The sequence below is a fragment of the Sander vitreus genome, chromosome 8 (genome assembly GCF_031162955.1).
Source record: "Sander vitreus isolate 19-12246 chromosome 8, sanVit1, whole genome shotgun sequence".
In the NCBI taxonomy this organism is placed as follows: domain Eukaryota; kingdom Metazoa; phylum Chordata; class Actinopteri; order Perciformes; family Percidae; genus Sander; species Sander vitreus.
In genome coordinates this window covers 4,415,401-4,434,331 of record NC_135862.1, presented here as the reverse complement: position 1 = coordinate 4,434,331, position 18,931 = coordinate 4,415,401, and the positions used below count along the sequence as shown (strand labels likewise).

General features: G+C 41.3%; 1 protein-coding gene across 1 annotated transcript; it reads right to left on the bottom strand.

Annotated features, from left to right (window-relative positions):
* Positions 1–997: 997 nt before the first annotated feature.
* hyal6 (hyaluronoglucosaminidase 6) lies at positions 998–11,210 on the bottom strand. The gene is made up of 4 exons (XM_078256016.1): positions 11,120–11,210; positions 3,406–4,374; positions 3,018–3,107; positions 998–2,287 (listed from the first exon to the last, which is right to left on the bottom strand). The coding sequence occupies exons 2-4, from the start codon at positions 4,339–4,341 to the stop codon at positions 1,796–1,798; spliced, it is 1,518 nt and encodes a 505-aa protein (XP_078112142.1). The 5' UTR covers positions 4,342–4,374; positions 11,120–11,210; the 3' UTR covers positions 998–1,795.
* Positions 11,211–18,931: the final 7,721 nt, after the last annotated feature.

The following is an 18,931-nucleotide window of genomic DNA, read 5'->3' as shown; positions in this document are numbered from 1 at the left end:
AAAAAAAAAAGACCTTCATTTATAATCAGCTGACTTCAACACTTTCTGTAATCCTCACTCTGTTGTGACAGTTCTTGCTTGTGAACCATGAAGCTTTCAGTTGCAACAGAAGCTTCCCCTCCCTCATCTCTTTACCCAAAACAGTTGTTTGACACTCGGCCGTCCCTCCCTTTCCCGTGGGACAAACAGAGACTATTGTTAAAGTGTTTGGTCATGTGACCCGTCCCGCCGCAGCTCGCTGTGACTCATCATTTGAATGACTGCACCATCACCACCCAGATTTACTGATGTAGTGCTGCCTGCGATGTCAGCCTCATTACAGTCATTATCCCGATTTTAAACAAACGTCTGTGACTGTGCAACACTGAACTCTCTTCTATGATTTCGGTGATTTATTGATTGTTTTCTGAGGTTTATGTAGACGCGCAAAGTTTGTTTTGTCATCCTGCTATGTCAAATTAACTCCAGATCCCTCCAGATTTCTTTCTTTGCAGCTTTTCCAGAAGTAAGTGATTAGTTCTGTCTGCAACATCTTTTTTTTATTTGAGTTTAAATTTTCATCCCACGTGACATACAATACAATCCATTGTGAACAAAACTTAGTGAAAACAGTGTGTCACTTCCCTTCAATTTTCCCACCCACCCCCAAACCAAACCAGTTCAGGTCCAAAGCGGACGGGGACACACGATACGGAACTTCACATGGCCATCATGGTTCATCAAATCTGAACAACATGCCATCTTTTGAGTATATTCACCTCTTTTATGCTCTGAAATGTTTGTAGCTTGCAGTTCCATTGGCCTAAAAGGGAAACATGTTTTAAAACCTCTACAGAAACTTGTCAAACAAGATGGCAGGCTTATAGCAAAAATAAAAATAACATGCTCTGAGTTGCACTTCAAGACTGGAGATGTAATTGATAGGTTATCCATGCACGATAAACAGTGACAGTGGTCCACTTTGATTTTGGTTGAATGAAAGTACTGTTGTTGTTGTTGTTGTTGTTGTTGTTGCCTTAGAAACAAATGCACGGGGAGAACGTGGATGAGGAAGAGGGATGTCCTACTCCTATACGATATACCTGACCTGGAAAAATGGCAGAAAATGATCGATTGACGGGCAGAGATGACGGTTGGTTCACTGGTTTCAGAAGTTTCTGTGGATGTTTGATTCCTTTTTTTGTGCACGCCAGATGCTTTATTAACACAGAATCATCTGAAAAACCCTGGTTGGAAACTGTTTGGAAAAGTGCAGGCATTTTCAAATAATACCTGGCTGGTGATTGGATGAGCCATCTGTTTGCGTGGTTTAGGGCCGTCACCCCTAAACCACGTCCATATCTGCCAGTAGCTCCTCACCGGACGCTAATTGGTTCGGTAATCTGGTAGTTCAGACACAAACGCATTACTTGAAACCTGACAAGATGGATTTTCGTGTGAAATGTGATCCCGCAATTCTTCTGTGATCTTGTGATACCACGAAAATCCAGCTGCCGGTAAGTCACAATTGTGAATCCACCTTTTGTGAAAGAGAAAGCTACAAACTTTTTAGTGAAACCCTTTTGAGCCTACAGGCATGTTTTATACTTAAAACATTGTTTTTTTTAGTGAAATATTCCTTTAATTAAAAAGCCATTTGTTTAAATCACCACCAAGACACACATTAGATGAAGTACTACTGACTGTATTTGTTGATGTTTGTAGAGAGAAGTTGGAGGTTTTCCCATTAATTGCGATAGTTTTCTCGTGGACATTAGAGGAACTGCAGCTTTGGGTCTGGCTAAAACTCTAAAAATTAAGTCTCCAGTATCAGACACTTGATAATGAGACAGAGTCCCAAGAACATGATGATACACAGACAAGAGAAATGGAGTGACAGGATGATTAGGATGTCTCCCAGCAGGGTGTTCTCTCTGGGATGAGGCAGAGGGAAGGCAGGCTGAGGTGGGGGAGGAGGAGCAGGGGGTGGAGCCTGGGGCATCTCGCAGTAAACACCCGCCCAGCCCTGGTAGCACTGGCAGGTGAACTTGTGCTTCATGTCCAGGATGTCAAGGTTGTTGAGGTGGCCGCTGACGTGGAAGCGGGGCCCCCTGGGCGTCGGGTTGCGGTGGATGTGGAAGAAGCGCGGGTTCAGGTGCAGATAAGTGCCCGAGTCCAGGCTCTTGCGGACACACCTGCCGTTCTTCTTGCAAAGCGCTTTGCTGCACAGCTTGGCGGCGGAGGTGACGTTGATGACATAATGTCCCAGCGGACCGTCGATGTACTTTTTCACTGTCAAGCAGTTTCTCTAAAAAGAGGCAGGACAAAAAAATTCAAGTCCATTTTTCAACGTCATTTGTCTGTAAAATGAACTCAAAAGCATTAAAAAAAATAATAATTCTGTTCAAAATAAGGGCGGAGGCTGGGATTGCCGACAGTTTGCTGGACTTTACAGTGATACGTAAAAGGTTTCAAGAATCGTGACAATGGAAATGTTGAGATTATCAATTGAGATTAAGCTAATTTCAGTTGTGTCATAGTATGTTTGAAAATGTTCTCTTCAGTGATGATTACAAGACAGATTCTTCTCCTAGATTTACAGCTGAGTCTGCTGTAAACAGGATGTAAAGAAATCTAACAGAAATCCTGACCACTTTCACACATAAATCAGATGCTCTGTCTCCTGGTTTGTGACTGAAAAGTTTGGTCAGAAAAAAATAATATCACTATTTTTGGAAACATTCGGTTCTGGAGGAGAGAACAATGACATCAGAAACTATGAAGCCTTGTTTAAAGCACTTTATGACTTTAACATTTATTGTTCCTGAATGCTCGTTTTATGTGAATGTATGTTATGATGTACAATGCTATATAACATGCATTCAGTTTAAGGCTATTACTTTACTCTGAGTTTAAGTGCATTCAAAGCTTTTGGTACTGAATTTTGTATTGAAACTTTATTTTAAGTTAGCACCGTTTTAATCAGTTCTAACTCTCCAGTTGGAACAATATTTTTTGGTTACACTTTTTAACGTTACCTTTGATCGTGAGTACTCTGATGATCCCCAGAGAACAACGCCTGATGCTCCCAAGACGGCGCTCTCCCCGATGGTATGAATCAGGTCGCTCTGAAACACGAGATGGTAATTTTTAGCTTAGTAAACAAATCAAAAACTGAATCTAACTAAAACTGGCTAGTTGTTATTGCCTTTATAATCTACAACTACTCTCGGGTCTACAAAGATACTAAGAAGTGTCTGGGAAAGCATTGTTAAGGTACATGCTCTCCTATAGTGACGTTGCTGCAAAGAGAACGGCTAAAAACTGTTTAATTGCAATATTCACACAAAGAGCCACACCAGGGATGAACAAGCATGACAGAAGGTTCAATTGTAAAGGTTTGTGACTTAGAACTGAAAAATGTACCTCTGAAAGAACCAGAAAAGTGTAGGCGTAGAAAGGTCTGGAGTAGACAAACACTGGCAATGTGAAGTCCGTGCGGGCGATGGATGCGATCCTCATGGCTTCCTTGACTCGATAGTGGACGAACTTGACAGTGTTGGCGGAGGACTTGAGCTCGTAGTCCAGGTAGATGGATGGGTAGAGGGCTGTGCTCTCCTTCCAGAGCCACATCAGATGGTCGTTGCGTACATGCTCAACGTTGGGGCATTCGCCGGTGTACCGCCTCGGGTGCTGCTTGTACCCGTAGTTGTAGCAGTCTGGGAACAGGTAAAACCCCCACAGCCCGTCCGGCCTGCGGCTTTCAGTCAGGGCTAAAGTCAGGTTCATGAAGGTCTGCCCAGCCCTCTCGAAGCCTTCCTTCGCTTCCTTCTCCACCTTGCTCTCCGGCCAGTTCGGGTGAAGTTTCCGGATTTGTTCCTTGGACTTGTTGCGGTAGATGTCCTTTGAGCCCCAGTTTCGGACCCACTGAGGCCTCCAGTTCTCCCAATCGATGACACCAAGGCCTCGAAAATCCTTGTGGGGGATTAGCTTGTCGATATCCGCCCGGGCCTTGTTCAGGTGTTTGGAGATGCTCTGGTTCTGTGGCAGTCCACCGTTGATAGGGACCCCGGAGTTGGAGTAGTGTGGGTAGTATCCCAAGTGGCTGTGGTAGAATATGGTGACATTTGGTCCACTTAGGGTTTCGTTGAGGTTCGCTACGATGTCGAAAACGCTGAGGTCCAAGTCCACCTTGAATCGAAGGCGGCAGGATTCAGTAGGAGCGTTCCACACTACGACAAAAGGCCGGTGAGGGATCAGAGGTGCGACGGTCGGCTTTATCTGGTCACCCTGAACTTGGAGCTTTACTCCAACGCCAACCCACAGGGCCAGTGCCAGCAGATGGAGCCCCATCAGCACCATGGCCTCTGATTCCTCATGGAGCAATTAGTGGTCCTACACAGGAAGAGGAGAGATAATTGACATGTTTGGAGGGAAAATAAACATTATATGAGCTTCAGTGAGCAGAGATAATCAGGCAGGCCTCTGAGAGGTCACATGAGTGATGATCGTTGAAGTGAATGCTCCAAATTCCACAACACAACAAAACACAAAGCTCCTCTGTTGTCAGCGGGACCGGGACTGTGATGAAAAGGATGCAGGTTCAAATCCCCAAGTCAGCAGAGACAGTGTGGACAGGGAGAGCAGTCAGGATAAGCTCTTCCCTTTTACTTACTTTCCACCCATTAAAACTCTAACCAGTAACTTAGAGTCTTGGGTTGCTTTCACACCTGAGCTGTTTGGTGCGTTTGTAAGAACCCGTGTTGTCGGATAGTCCAGTTGGTTTGGGGTGGTGTGAAAGTTCATTCGAACTCTGTTGCAGACCAAACAAACTTGTTTGGGGTCTCAGTTCTTTTCCAAGTGCCCTAGAGTTCGATTCACTTCAGGTGAGATCCGACCCAAATATAAGAAGTGAACCAAAAAAACAGTGCATTTACTTGTTATTTCAACCTTGCACACAATTGACGCACTTATATATGATTTAAGGGATGATAACTTTCGAAACTATAACCTAATATGACCACACATTGCTCGTCGTCTGTGTAACAACACATTATCATCTCTCTCATCAGGGCCGCCCTCTCCTTCACTCGCTGTCTATCAGCTGCTCACATTGTTAGCCTTTAAAGAACACCCAAGACGTTATAAATTTGGTGTTGCATTATTTCTGAGACCAGGAAGTGTCACTGAGTGTCAGTGAGTCGACCGTGTGACATTTGATTATAATGTTTGTTGCGTTTGACAAAGTGCAGTGTGAAAGCTAACCAAACCAAATTAAAAATGCAACAATGTTGCAACTTCACCCCAGAATTGCACCGAACTACAGGTGTGAAAGCGCCCTTAGAGACCTTTTGTCTACAGTCAAAACGTCCTGTAGACTCTACTGAGGACTGAATTCATAGATTTTTACTGATTTAATTCATTAAAAAAATCAGAAACATCACAAAGATATAATGCTGCTTTGGTGAAAACCCCATCTACTGCAGCTATTAAAGTTTTATGTGAGAAATGTGCCTATATATTCTTTCTGGTGGAAGGGAAGAAATTCAGAATATCGTCTTCCCACACAGAAACAGACAGAAATACAATCATGAAAATGTTGACGAACACGGATGACATTTCTGCTGCTGTACAGGTTTTTGTGTCGACTTACAGTGCAGAAATAACTCTTACTGTAAATCAACATATGTCTTAAATTGACATGACAAAACATTAACTGCTCCTAATAACTGCAATTAGACCACAATAACCCCGATGTCTGTCTGATTATTTGGGTAACTGTAGTCAGCAGTTCTTTATGATGTAACCTAAAATAAATGAATTGCTGTTCTTAGGGCCAAATGTCAAGTTAAGGTTTATATGAACATTTTAAAGACACATCCTCAAAAAGAGTTACATCTGACAACAGGATCTTTGAATTGTTTCAAAATGAAGGCCTTTACACACTTGGAGTGTTACGAATAAGCGACACGAAAATGCAAAATTCTCACCTGGGAAAATTCAGCGTTATTTCTCAACGAAACTAGCTGCAATTAAATATTTTTATTTAGGAAATACAACTACAAAGCTTAAAAACCCCATTACTCTTTTAGTACATACTCAAATACATGGTAAGTCTGTTTGTGGCTTTGCCTTTTATTTTCTTCTCTGCCATTCCTCCAAAATTGTTCCCTCCAGCTCTTTATGTATAAGAGCCCCATCTAATTGCTCTTGGCGCCCCCTCATATGCAAGTAATTCATATTTCATTTTTTCCGAGGAGACATCGTGACCCCACTCTTGGGAAACATGGCCACTGAGGTTGCCTCCAAGGACGCCACGGAAAAAGTCCCCATCATTCTTTGTGCGTGATTGTAACCAGAGTAGCAGAGCAGGAAACCGCCGGTGGGCTGAGGCTTCTCCGATCATTTAAACTTTTCATTCATCTTAGGTGCTCTGCTGAATTTAATGGCATGAGAACTTTATGATCGCAGTAATCTTGGATGTGGATCAGTGAGCGGAGAGCTGGAGGAGAAAACCGTGGAAGAAGGGGAGTTAACAGCAACAAAACAATTGTCAAAATGTTTCTTTCAAAACATTTTAAGAAGGCTGTAATGTATCAGAAAGTTTTCCGATATTCCGGCTCAGTTTAGGAAAGCATTTCTTCAGGCTCGCACCAGTTTCATAATCCTCCCAGCTGAACGGTTTTTCTGTAGATGCTGATCCAAGACAAACAGAGTGCGGTGAAGCCACTGAGGCTGTCCTCCAAACCACCAAAAGGCCTGGAAACACGACAACTACAGACCACAAGAAAGACCCCCCAAACTGACACAGGAGACTCAGTTTTGTCTCAGACAGACACAACAAAACGGCAAAAAGCAGCTGAACTCAACTGATTGGATCCAGATGAGGACAAGGGGTAAACTGTCAGCGTGAGCCAACCATCATAATGAACCCTCACGCTACTGGCATGGCTTCAGGGATTGCAATCTCAGTTGGTTAGTCCACCACTTTGGTGCAGACTGGAATTATATATACTGGATGGATTTACATTCAAGTTTAGTTCAGACATCCATGTTTTTTAGCGAATGAACTGTGCAACTTCAGTGATCCCTTAAGTTTTCATTCAGCATCATCATCGGGTCAAAATCTTCCATTTGTTCATTACTTTGTTTTATGACCAAATACATGCAACACTAATGACCAGGGTTTAAAATTAGCACCATCCACCAGCCAAGTGCTGTTAAATTATGCAAGTGGCTGGTAGATTTGATTCACTCATCAGCCAAAAAAAAAAAAAGGTAATCTATTTCGCTCTGTTAAGGCTTACATCATGAGTTTGAATAATGCCCAAGCCTGTCTCTGTAGTTACTGCAGCACAGTACATGCAGATGAACGGAGTGCCTCCTTCTCCATGGCACCAGTGCCCGTCATCTGGTGGACTTTTTGCTGACGGAGCTCCAGGCTTGAAGGGAAGGTGGGCGCCGTTCATTGATTTGAAGCGGGGGGAAATCTGAGTTGAGCGCGGAGCGATATTGAGCTGAGCGGCTTTGGGTGGGAGAGCAGCGGAGGGAGCAATGAGCAGAAATTCTCACCACTCGACTCCGCTCACATGCTCTGGTGCGCTAATTAACACAATTAACTAAGCTGGTACATACATTAAAGCTGCTATACCTGCAACGATCAGGAATTTCCCTCCCGGATGCAAAGTAAATCTCACGCTGTTGACCAATAGCAAGCCATCCTGACAGCGCTGACCTTTGAGAGAACAGAGAGTCCAAACCTGAGGAAGCTTTTGAAGCTCACCGCTTTTATTTAACCTCATATAAGACGGAAGTCAAATGCGTCCTTTAAATAAACAGTTTGAACCTATTGCCCCATTTGCGACTGAGCTAATGAGGTTGCTGTTCTTGGGGCCAAATGTCAAAACAAAGTTTATATGATCATTATAAAGATATACATTCTTAAAAAGATTTACATCTGAGAACAGGATTTTTGAACTGTTTCAGAATAAAGCTGTTATTTCTTAAATATTAGTAGTTGTGTGTCGCCGCTTTATTGAACCTCGTGTGAGACAGAAGTCAAATATGTCCTTTAAATAAACTGCGTGAACGTATTGCTACATTAGCGATTAAGCTAGTGAGATTGCTGACACTTAGCAAGGATGAGCTAACCAGACAAGAACACTGCTAGCTCAGTCACAGTAGCTTTATGTTATATCTGTACTTGGACGTCCAGACACCTTGCCATTTTTTTATCATTCTCATTCAATTTACTAAAAATAGTTACTAAATAGGTACAAAGCTCTCCAAGCTAGCAGGCTTGTGTCAGCTGGATTTAGTCTGGTGTTTTTTTGGCAGTGGTGTGTGCAGATGTAGAGATGTTGTATTCGGGGGTGTCTTATCCATCCAGACCAGTATTTAGTTTACAGTGTAATCTGGAAAATATGAAGCCAGCCTTGAATTAGAATTTAATGATCCACTGTTAATGTCTAACAACCAGAGACAGGGTGACTGTCGTTACTCGGCATTGGGGGGGGCTCTAAAACCACAGAAAGTCTGAGTCAGACTGCTGATTCGACTTCCAACGTGTACGTAGATTGTGTGTGTGTGTGTGTGTGTGTGTGTGTGGGGGTTACAAATGTGTCTACAAGACAAGTGTGTGTGAGAGAGAGATGGCTCTGCATTAAGATGGAACAAAGTGAACATATTATTCTCCAGACTAGAGATCTTCATTGACCGACCCAATGAACCCTAAACAGATAATCATTCAGACCTGATCCAAACTGCGGTGGAGCTGAACAGACACAAACAGAGAGAACAGCAACACTGGCGTGATGCTCCACCAATTAACAAGCATGTCTTTTTTTCTGCACTTCATGGTTTACTCTCCGTCTGCATCCAAAAAAATGGATTGTTGTCCTGTAAAGATAATGATGTGATCAGAGCTGATAGAGGAACCTTGTCCCCTGTGGGGTTTCCTTGAAGACATTTAGGCTGCATCCCATATTTTAAATTGCATTCCCGGTTCCTTTAGTTGCTTCCCTTTCTCGTGTCTTAGTCCATCCAACCGAGGAAGCATGGGAGAGATGCGAGCAATTCATGCAAGGAGAGAGGAAACGAGGAAATGTGTTTTTAGAAGGATGAGACGTCCTTTCCTCTGAAACATCACGTGAATCCGTCAGCTGTATGGGCGGAGTTAGCAACAGCTTTCAGCTGCACGGCTTCCGGGGAAGGCAGCTCTCGTGTATTCTCGCTCATAGCTCCTCCAAGATCCATCCTCCATCCTTGCTCCTCGGGGCAGGAATAAGAGCTTTGAGACGGCCTTTATGAATGAGGGCCAGAACAACTTCTGGTTCAGCAGAGGAGCGAAGAGATATAAAATAAGAGAAGTGTGATCCAGCCTAAGTCCAAAATATAAACACTAGCAGAGAACCTAAGGAGTTTTATTTTGGATCATTCTCCCAGTTCTTCCCCACCTCTCTCGTGATCGATCATCCCACCAGAGGTTATCATTGTGCATGTATGTGGATGATTGCAAACACACTATATGTGGAGGACACAACTGATTTTTGTGTTTTCAAATTAAATTATTCTTCTTGCATAATACTTTCTTTACAAAATAGAACTTGTGCATGCAAAAAAAAATTATGTTAAAAATATCCCATCACATGCTCAGAATTGAGACACAAATATAATTGCACGTCCAACAGAACAAGATACATACATATATATATATATATATAGTCCAGATTTCTAAGAAATGTTTTTATTATCTGATTACAGCTTCTTAAATGTCAATATGTTCTAGTTTCTTCTCTCCTCTGTGACAGTAAACTGAATATTTTTTACTTGTGGACAAAACAAGACATTTGAGGACGTCATCTTGGGTTTTGGGAAACACTGATCCACATTTTCACCATTTTCTGACATTTTATAGACCAAACAAATAATTGATTAATCAACAAAATAATTGTCAGATCAATCAACTATGAATATAATTGTTATTTTAATTGCAGTCCTAATCATCAGGAGGTTGTTTTTTTACACTTAAAGTATATATACACTCGAAATTAAAACTAAGAAAACTAAAAAAATGAAGGTAACAATTTGCATGGATCTTTTTATTGTCATTATTGAGTAAATCCCATGAAACTTTTCCTTATCCTAACTCAATTATTACAGTATATACACGTGTCTATGTTAGGTATAATAGTGTGTGTCACTGACATGGAAACACAGATAAAATGTACAATTGCAACTCAACTTTAGGCCTCAGTCTGCTTGAAAACAAAGACAGACACACACAGACACTGAATACATCTGGTTCATCTCCAGGTTCCAGTGGTTTATTTTCTGATTTCCAGATGTGATTTTATAGTTTTATTAACATCAGCACTCAGACACTTCACTGCTGCAATAATGACAAGCTGCGTTTTACATTTAACTTTTTTTACATTTTAGCCAATAAGACCGTGTGTCTATTTTCTTATCCCCCTGGAACATACAGTATCTCAAACGTTACTGTCCAGTTGTTTGTCGAAAACTGTATTGAAGTGAATTGGAAAACCCCAAACCTTTCCCTAAGTGCATTTGAGTGCAGATTTTCTGAAATCTGCACTCTGATCACTGAATGGACCATTCTCTAATCCTTCAAACAGCAATTGTCCAATCACAGCTGAGCAACCGTGACTAGTAACAGCAGGTCTGTCAAGCTTTGGATTTCTCTACATGCCGAAACGGCGTGCTAAAGTGTAAGAAATTGGTTAAACTGTTGTGTGTTCTTCTGCTCTAATGTAAGTTGCAAAATGGTAGCATGTCTTGCTAAGGACTTTAGCATCCACCCTGTGGGAGCCAAGATGCTAGTAGGATAACTAGTTTCCCCTGCAACACATGGACATTGCTGCTCCTTTATTTCCATGTCTCCTATGGATCATTAAGTGCTGAGGATGCAGATTTTTTGGCCTTGTTACCTAAGCTTTAGTTCTCATTTTAAAATGAATCAACTAGAAACATGAAAAAGTCTGCTGGAAACAGCGTTTTCAACCAACTCACAGAGTTTGAGTGTTAGCATTAGCTTACCTAAGTGACCCTGTGACATTAACTGTGACCAAATCTGCCACTTAAGAGGAAATTAAAACAGTGTTATGATAAGATAACGTACCTTCCTGTCCCTGCAGACTGAGCATAGGATCAAGGCGTCCTGTTGGATGATTTTCTTGTCTCTTGTGTTTTAAACCTCAGATACAGAAGGTGTCCATCTGATAAGCTGCTGAACTGTCTCTGTCCCTCTGTGGTCCCTCTCTCAGGTCCCTGGCTGTTCTCGGGGCAGAGATGCCCCTCTATTGTTGGGTTGGCCCCTCCTCATCTGTGCCCAACAGAACTCTCATTTACTGGACGAAACAACAGATGAAGTCCTTGATAGTAAACCGGCTGGAGCACATTATAGGGTCTAAAGACCTTCTGTTTAATGGGTTTAATTAGGGTTCAAACCCAGAAAGGGGTAGAACCCTATTGTTTTTCCCCTGGTTTGTTATTATTAGGGTTCAAATCCCGAAGGGGTAGAACCCTATTGTTTTTGCTCCAGTTTATTATTATTTGTCGTTTTCCGCCGCGGCTTAAATTCCCGTGAGCTGTAATGAGCTAGAAACCCAAAACTTGGCCCAATGACTGGGAATGATGTGCATTTCGTACCCAAGAAATATGAGCCCAAACGGCCACATGGTGGCGCCGTAATTAACAATCAAAAAAGCAATTTTGGAAATGAAACGCCCCTCACAACGTAAGTCTGATTTGACATTTCTCACACATATGCAGCTCAATGTGCTCTACAAAAAAGCCTCTTGTAACATAAAGGTCCGCCATGATGGATGTTTTGTTCATTTGCATGTTGTGAAAAACAGTAAAACTAATAGAACTTTGTCAATTTTGATTCTAGCAACACCATAACTGATATACTGACAGTGGCACTAAGGTGAGAAAAGTAACAATCCGTCCGGTAGTTGTCAACATGTCGAGACATTTTACTCAAAACCCGGAATGTGAAGCACATGATGGTGTTACCAGAAAGGTTAGGGGGTCACTAAAGTCTGAGAACCATGAATGTCGTTACAAAATGTTGTACCATTTTTCTAACTCTCCAAAAATTAGATTTCGAGATTTTAAATTGGGTCCTCAGATTTCAATTAACCCCATCCCCCGGAAGACGTGACCACCAACCGGACACTGAAAATAGTCCCTTAAAATGTTCAATCATCAGGATATTTCATATTTTACATTATATTTAACCATTTAATTATATTGTAAGTACATTTTATTTCTAAATATGAAGAAAATGCACTTTCAAAGCTTTAACCACTTTTTGGGGGGGGCATTTTAGGCCTTTATTATATAGGACAGCTGAAGATGTGAAAGGGGAGAGAGAGAGAGGGGGAATGACATCCAGCAAAGGCCACAGGTCAGAGTTGAACCTGCGGCTGCTGTGACAAGAACTGAGCCTTTGTACATGGGGCACACGCTCTACCAGGTGAGCTATCCAGGCTCCTGAAAGCTTTAACCACTTTGACAGGAAAAAGTATATTCCACCTCCGCTGGAGGAACAAGGGGAAGTTTTCTACCAGCTACCGACTTTGCTATTTCTACGGACTAGAAGAAGAAGAAAAAGATAAACAATGGCGAAGAGAAGAAGATAAGCACTTTGAACACTACAGAATGTCTGCACAACGATTCAATGACCTACTTCGTCGGATCAAGCCTTTCATTCACCATAAAAGAACTCCTCTTAACCCAGTAAGTTTACAAGAGAGACTTGCAGTCATTCTGAGAGTCCTGGCATACGGTTGCCCTCAAACTCGTCCATGCTTCCTGTTTACGCTTTGTTGTGCACGCTGAAAACAATAGAGTGGTTCACGACCTCTGGTCGCACACTTAAAATCCTGGCGCGCCATCAAGATCTACATCATTTTGACGTCACATTAGCGCGCGCCTGGTCGGGAACGGCGTCTGTAAAGAGGCCATTACGCGGCGCCTCACGCTCTTATACAGCAGCAGTCAATGTGGGCGATACACCAATACGTGGAATACATACAAATTACAGTGCATTACTTTTCGTAGCTATATGTATGATTGGTTCATGAAATCAGCCTGAAGGATGCCTGAAATAAAACACATAGATGAGACACATTTATTTGATGACAAAGTAATCGATTTGGAAGGTTATACATGGTTTGGTTATAATAGTACAAAACATGTTAAAGCACCTAAAGGCTCCGGTGGGGTTGGGTTTTTTGTTAAAAATAACTTGGTGGAATTATACAAAATTGATGTTGTAGACAAACAGGTGGATGGTATTCTAGGTTTAAAATGTGTGCATTTGAAATCAGGTTTTAGTTTTGTTGTTTTTACCTGCCACCTCAAACGTCAGTATGGGGAAAGGACGCCTCTTTTTTCTTTAATCATGTTCTAAGTCAGATTTATTTATATTCAGAAGTTGAAGCAATTTTAGTGTGTGGAGATTTCAACAGTAGGATAGGTGCTTTTGATGACTACCTAAAAGAAGTGGATGTGATGCCCCCTAGAGAATTCTTGGATGGTTCTGTAAATAAGCATGGAGAATCAATGATTGATATTAAAGAAAAGATAGAAAATAAATATTTGTGTGTGCTGTAAAGTGGTTAGAAAAAATGAAATCGGTATCAGCTGGCCTAACTCAAAGGAAATCGGAATCGGCCTAGAAAGTTGTAATCGGTGCATCTCTAGTTCAAACCATGTTTACTTTCTCACGCCTGGCCAATCACTGTGTAAAGTGGCCGTGATCAGTCAGTTGTCTGATCTGTGATTGAACTTGCGGACAGGAAACAACGCAGACAGACATGATGACTCCCATCATGCCGTTCTGCAGCAGTTTTGATTAGATTACACTGGCAGACTGAGTGCAAAGAGCCCAGGTCTCGTCTGGGCCACAGAGGAGAATTCTGGGAACAGGACATCATTTCAGATGCTCTTCACATTTGTCTGAACCATTTACTTGATGATTGATGAATTCCCCGAACAAACAACTGCATTGTGTTCTGATCTGCAGCAAAATATGTACTTTTTTTATATAGGCATATATGTTCTCTTGAAGTCTTTGTTTTGAAATATTGATATACAGTATATATTCCAAATATTGTATTCATCCTGGTGTGTTATGTGGGCTCTATGGGGTGTGCAGCCCATCTGATTGGTCAAATGCATCATTTAACTCTGCTGAATTGTCATTTATCAAACACAGAAACATGTTGAAAAAGTATAAAAATGTAATTTCTCTTTATTTCCTACAAAGACCTTTAAGCTGTGATGAGGGAAAGCTGCCCTGCTCAACAGAGAGTAATTAAGGATGACATAATGAACAATTCCTTAAGTGGAAAGTAGATTAAGAAGAAGATTAAGCAGCTTGTGCAGGTTTCATATTTTACAGTTTTGTAATGTTGTCCCAGTTGAGAATCAACCTGTTGTTCTGCTCCGTGTACAGTAAAGTTTGGGTGAAATCAGAGCTGTGACAGCCCAGTGTTTACCGCCATCTAGTGGTGCCATATCTGAAATATATTTATATGCAGAGACACTGAAGCCCTAATTGCCTCCAACACATCTTGAACAATTTCTCCATTTCAGTCAAAATACCAGAGATTCTTCTTTTAAAATTGCAAACAAATAGGCCTATTTAAAATATATTATTTTAGATCCTCATTTGTAACTGTAGTGTGCTTTATATAGATGGGCGACAATAAAGTTTCTCTTATCTTGTCTGCAACCACAGGAGCAGAAAATAGACCAGAATGTAACACAGCCACAAGGGTTTCAGGTTCTGTTTAAGAGGCAACTCTCTTGTTATTATGTAATCTGTCCCTTTATTTGCAGCCAAAAACCGCATGACCTTCTTTTGAGGTTGTTGACAGGAGCTGAAGTTGCTGCAGATGCAACAAACTGAAGGAAAGTAAAGGGAGAAATGAATGTTTGTATCAGATGCATCTTATAGTTGTTGAGATATTTCAGTCTGGACTAAAGTGTTGGACGGAGGCACGGATGCCGCTATGGCTAAAAATATCTCAACACCTACCGATCAGATTGTCATGATGTTTCCTGATTCCATTCCTGTTCTCCAGACGATTAACCCTTTACATTTTACAGACCCCATCAGAGATGCCCACAAGTCTCTGAGCTAGATTCCAAGTCAAGTCTCAAGTCTCAAGTATCTAAGCTATATTTCAAGTCAAGTCTCAAGTCTCTGAGCTGAGTCCACATATTTTGCATTCAGCTCTTCTTTTGTTTGAGCCTTGTTGTATAAAGTTTTTAAAGCCAAAGTTTATGATGAATGGCACAGCAGCTGCCAGTGCAGTCGACATGTTTGTTGTTCTCTCTCACGAGTCACATGTGCGGCGCGCAGCAAATACGTTATGTATTACGTCTTACATAGGGAGGTTATAGGTTACGCAGGGAGGGGAATAATTAACATTCATGACACGTTTCCTAAAAAAAAAAGATTGTTCACGAGTCCCGCATCTCGAGGCTGAGTCAAGTCCTTTTGAGGATGAGTCTCAAGTCAAGTCTGAAGTCACTATGTGTGCGACTAAGGAGAAATCCAGTGCAAAATGAACTTAGGGGTTAATAACACATGATTACCGAGTCGACCGTTCTCTGGGATTTGTTTTCATGCTAATCGAATGTGACCAGTTTTAGCGCAAACTGCTAATTAGCTTATAAAGCTAGTCGTCAGGGCATGGATAAAGTAAAAAGAAATTGCTATTTCTACACCACTAACAAGGCTCAAAATAGCACCACACTTCCACGGTAGCATAATGAGGGTCCCCACATGTAAACTGAAGCATTGAGAACTTTGTAAGTGTACAGACAGTTTATTAAAAAGATAGTTTAGAAAGACAGTAGGGGAGAGCCGGGACGATTGAAACGCGGGACGGATGAAACATTCCAGTTTTCTCCAAGTGCAATGATGATTGCCAGACTTCCTTAAGTCAAAACATAGAGCATGTTAACCTCCTTCTATCAGCCAAATATCTTCCTGTTATTTCCTTTTATCACAGAGTTACAGGCCATAAACGAGTTTTGATGGTCCAAAGTAAACTTCATTAACGGTTACATTTTTTCAATTATTAATGAGTATTTTTCATTTAAAGGTTCGACTACATGCTTATTCAGCGGACCATTTAGCGTTCTCCACAATCCCAGACTTTCATATTGCATGCTTGTTTACATGGAAAGCAAAACAAGCTATAATGGCATATATCTATATCTGGACGATTGAAACAGCTGTTTCAACCATCCCGACCTGGCTGTAACTCCATGTATTTTAAGTAAATGCACAAATATCTGTGTTTATACAATAATTTATGGAGGTGAGACATGGAAAAGCAGTTTTAGAAAGATGAAAATATATTGGACCCCCACCAGGTAGGGGGTCGAGTTTTCCCATGTTATCCTATGGAGACTGACGGGCTGGGGGTCGTTAAGGGCACTTATTTGGATGTGCAGTGGCCTAACCCACGTAAAAACCTAGTGAAACGACATTTTCCACAATAGAAACATGATATAAATGGGAAAACTTACTGTTCTAGCTAAAAAAATGGCAGAATCATCCACAGTGCATGATATTTCAATAACCGCTTCATGATAACGGCGATTAGTTGTTAACAGACATTCACGAAGACATATAGCCCCGCAACAATCTATCTAAAATATCACCTTTTGGGAGTACCATTCATGATATGTAGTAAAATATTGAAGTTGTGGGAAGTTAAAATGGCTTGAAACTGTATGTTTCATCCGTCCCCCCATGCTGTTTCAATTGTCCCGGCCAGGAGGGACGAATGAAATATTACGCACGTCCCACTTTTGCTGTAATAATTCCTGAACGGTTTTGTTCAAAGCTGAAAATGCAACTGTATTTGACAGATGGCAGGTGTAGGTTGCTAGTGACAAAATGTTAGCTTTCAGTGTGATATGATCGCTTTGTAAATTATGTTTAATTAAAAAGTGTTTCAACTGTCCCGGCTCTCCCCTACCGTTCACGTATACATGCAGGCGCCATCTTGGGAAAGCAGTCACGACCAGTCAAACGACAAACGCAGTGCAACCAGTAACCAGTAACATAGCTCAATCACGGCGTTCGGCGTTCCACTGCTCATGACTGTTTTCCCAAGATGGCGCCCGCATGTATACGTGAACGGTACTGTCTTTATAAACTATCTTTTTAATAAACTGTCTGTACAGTTACAAAGCTAATAAGCGGTTTGGGCTAAAACTGGTCACATTCGATTAGCATGAAAACCTATCCCAGAGAACGGTCGACTTGGTAATCATGTGCTGTTAAGCCCTAGGTTCATTTTGCACCGGATTTCTCCTTTAAGTGCATCTGCAGTCCCCATCTCTGGACCCCATGACCTTTCTTTTAGCACCACACTCAAGACAATCTTTACATTCTTATCTTCACTACTGGTCAGGGTCTGAGAATAGATAAATCAGCAGGATGTTGCTGCTGTCTAACCCTGTTAATCGTGACTAAACTTTGACATAAACCAGTCTGCGATTCACTCAACATCCTCTAATCTTAACTATTAGTCAAATTAATTCATAATTTATGCTTTTTTTCTAACTCAAAAATTAGGTCAAATGTCATATACATTAGGTTTAATGACCATCAATTTAAAAATAAAAAACGTTGAAAAAAGTGACAAAAGCATCAAAAAAAGTGACAAAAGCATCAAAAAAAAGGGGGGACAAAAGCATAAAAAAGGGACAAAAACGTCAGAAAAAGCCCCCCAAAAAGTTTATTTTAACATTTTGACGCGGAAAGACAACAAGTTCATGGTCAACAGGAAGACAACTTGCCTAACTTGTTTGGCTTCTGCTCTGCGTTTTCTACAGCAGAGTGTAGAAGCAGCTGGTCCACAGATTAGCTTTGGTGTTAATGCTGCTGATGGGCTTTAACCCTGCAGCAGGCGGGCAGGACTTGCAGGGCGCCGACATCTATCCATCTGCCACTTCACAATCCTCCTATTTGTTTTGATAAAGGAGTGTCTGGACTTTTACCTAAACAGTTAATTCAAGTTAATTTGTCATTACTTTTACTTTAAGTCAGAACAGGGCTGCAGCTTGTTGCTTCTTTAATGTAGAGACACGCGTTGTAGTTCCAATTTGGGTGGGACATATCATGAGGAGACATTCTTTTAAAGTATAAACCAATGGGATTTAATTAAGGGAGAGAAGTGCAGTTGGTGGATGTGCATGTGAATGAAGGTGATTTGGCCTGTAGTTGTTCATCTTGCTCTGAAACAAAGTGATGGATGCAACAACAAATTGACATCATCATCAATATTCTTTCAACCTTTATTTATACAGTTCGGCCCAGCGAGAGTTGTTCACTCTCTGTTGCATGGGTGGGTGTCCTGTGAACACAGGACTAAAAAGTGTTACTAAAAAGCAGCAAATATAAGCATAAAAGACAAGTTTATATGATTTCATAATATAATCTTTTCTTTAGAGAATTGTGGCATTATTGTCATTTCTTTTGGTATATCGAATATTTTATTATTTCCCCCAGAGAAAGCATCACCTGTACAAAATATTCAACATTTTATAAATTATTTATGACCACCAAAGGCGTCTTATTTACATTGTATACGTCCACCATCTGGCTCCTCCTTCGTCCTGCGTCACACACCATCGCCCCTCCCCTTCCCTCCGCAGAGCTGCATTCCTGCTGCCACATTGGACCAAACCATTCTGTCTTAGCATCGACATTTTATCTTCACAACGGACCAATACACACTTTACACACAGTTTTACCTTCAAATAAATTTGGAATAATATCTCACTGTTTGTGTGTTCACCAATTTCACAATGCTATTCATATTGCATTGAGAAGTTAAAGAGTTTGTGCAAACCCACACACCCCTCTCTTCCCTCTTTAAAGTGGTCTGCT

Excerpts from the sequence above, each read along its gene's own strand:
- hyal6 (XM_078256016.1), bottom strand. The coding sequence starts at position 4,341 with ATGGTGCTGATGGGGCTCCATCTGCTGGCACTGGCCCTGTGGGTTGGC. Across the intron at positions 3,108-3,405 it reads CTTTTCTGGTTCTTTCAGAG|AGCGACCTGATTCATACCAT; the intron begins GTACATTTTTCA and ends CTCGTGTTTCAG. Across the intron at positions 2,288-3,017 it reads CAGAGTACTCACGATCAAAG|AGAAACTGCTTGACAGTGAA; the intron begins GTAACGTTAAAA and ends GCCTCTTTTTAG.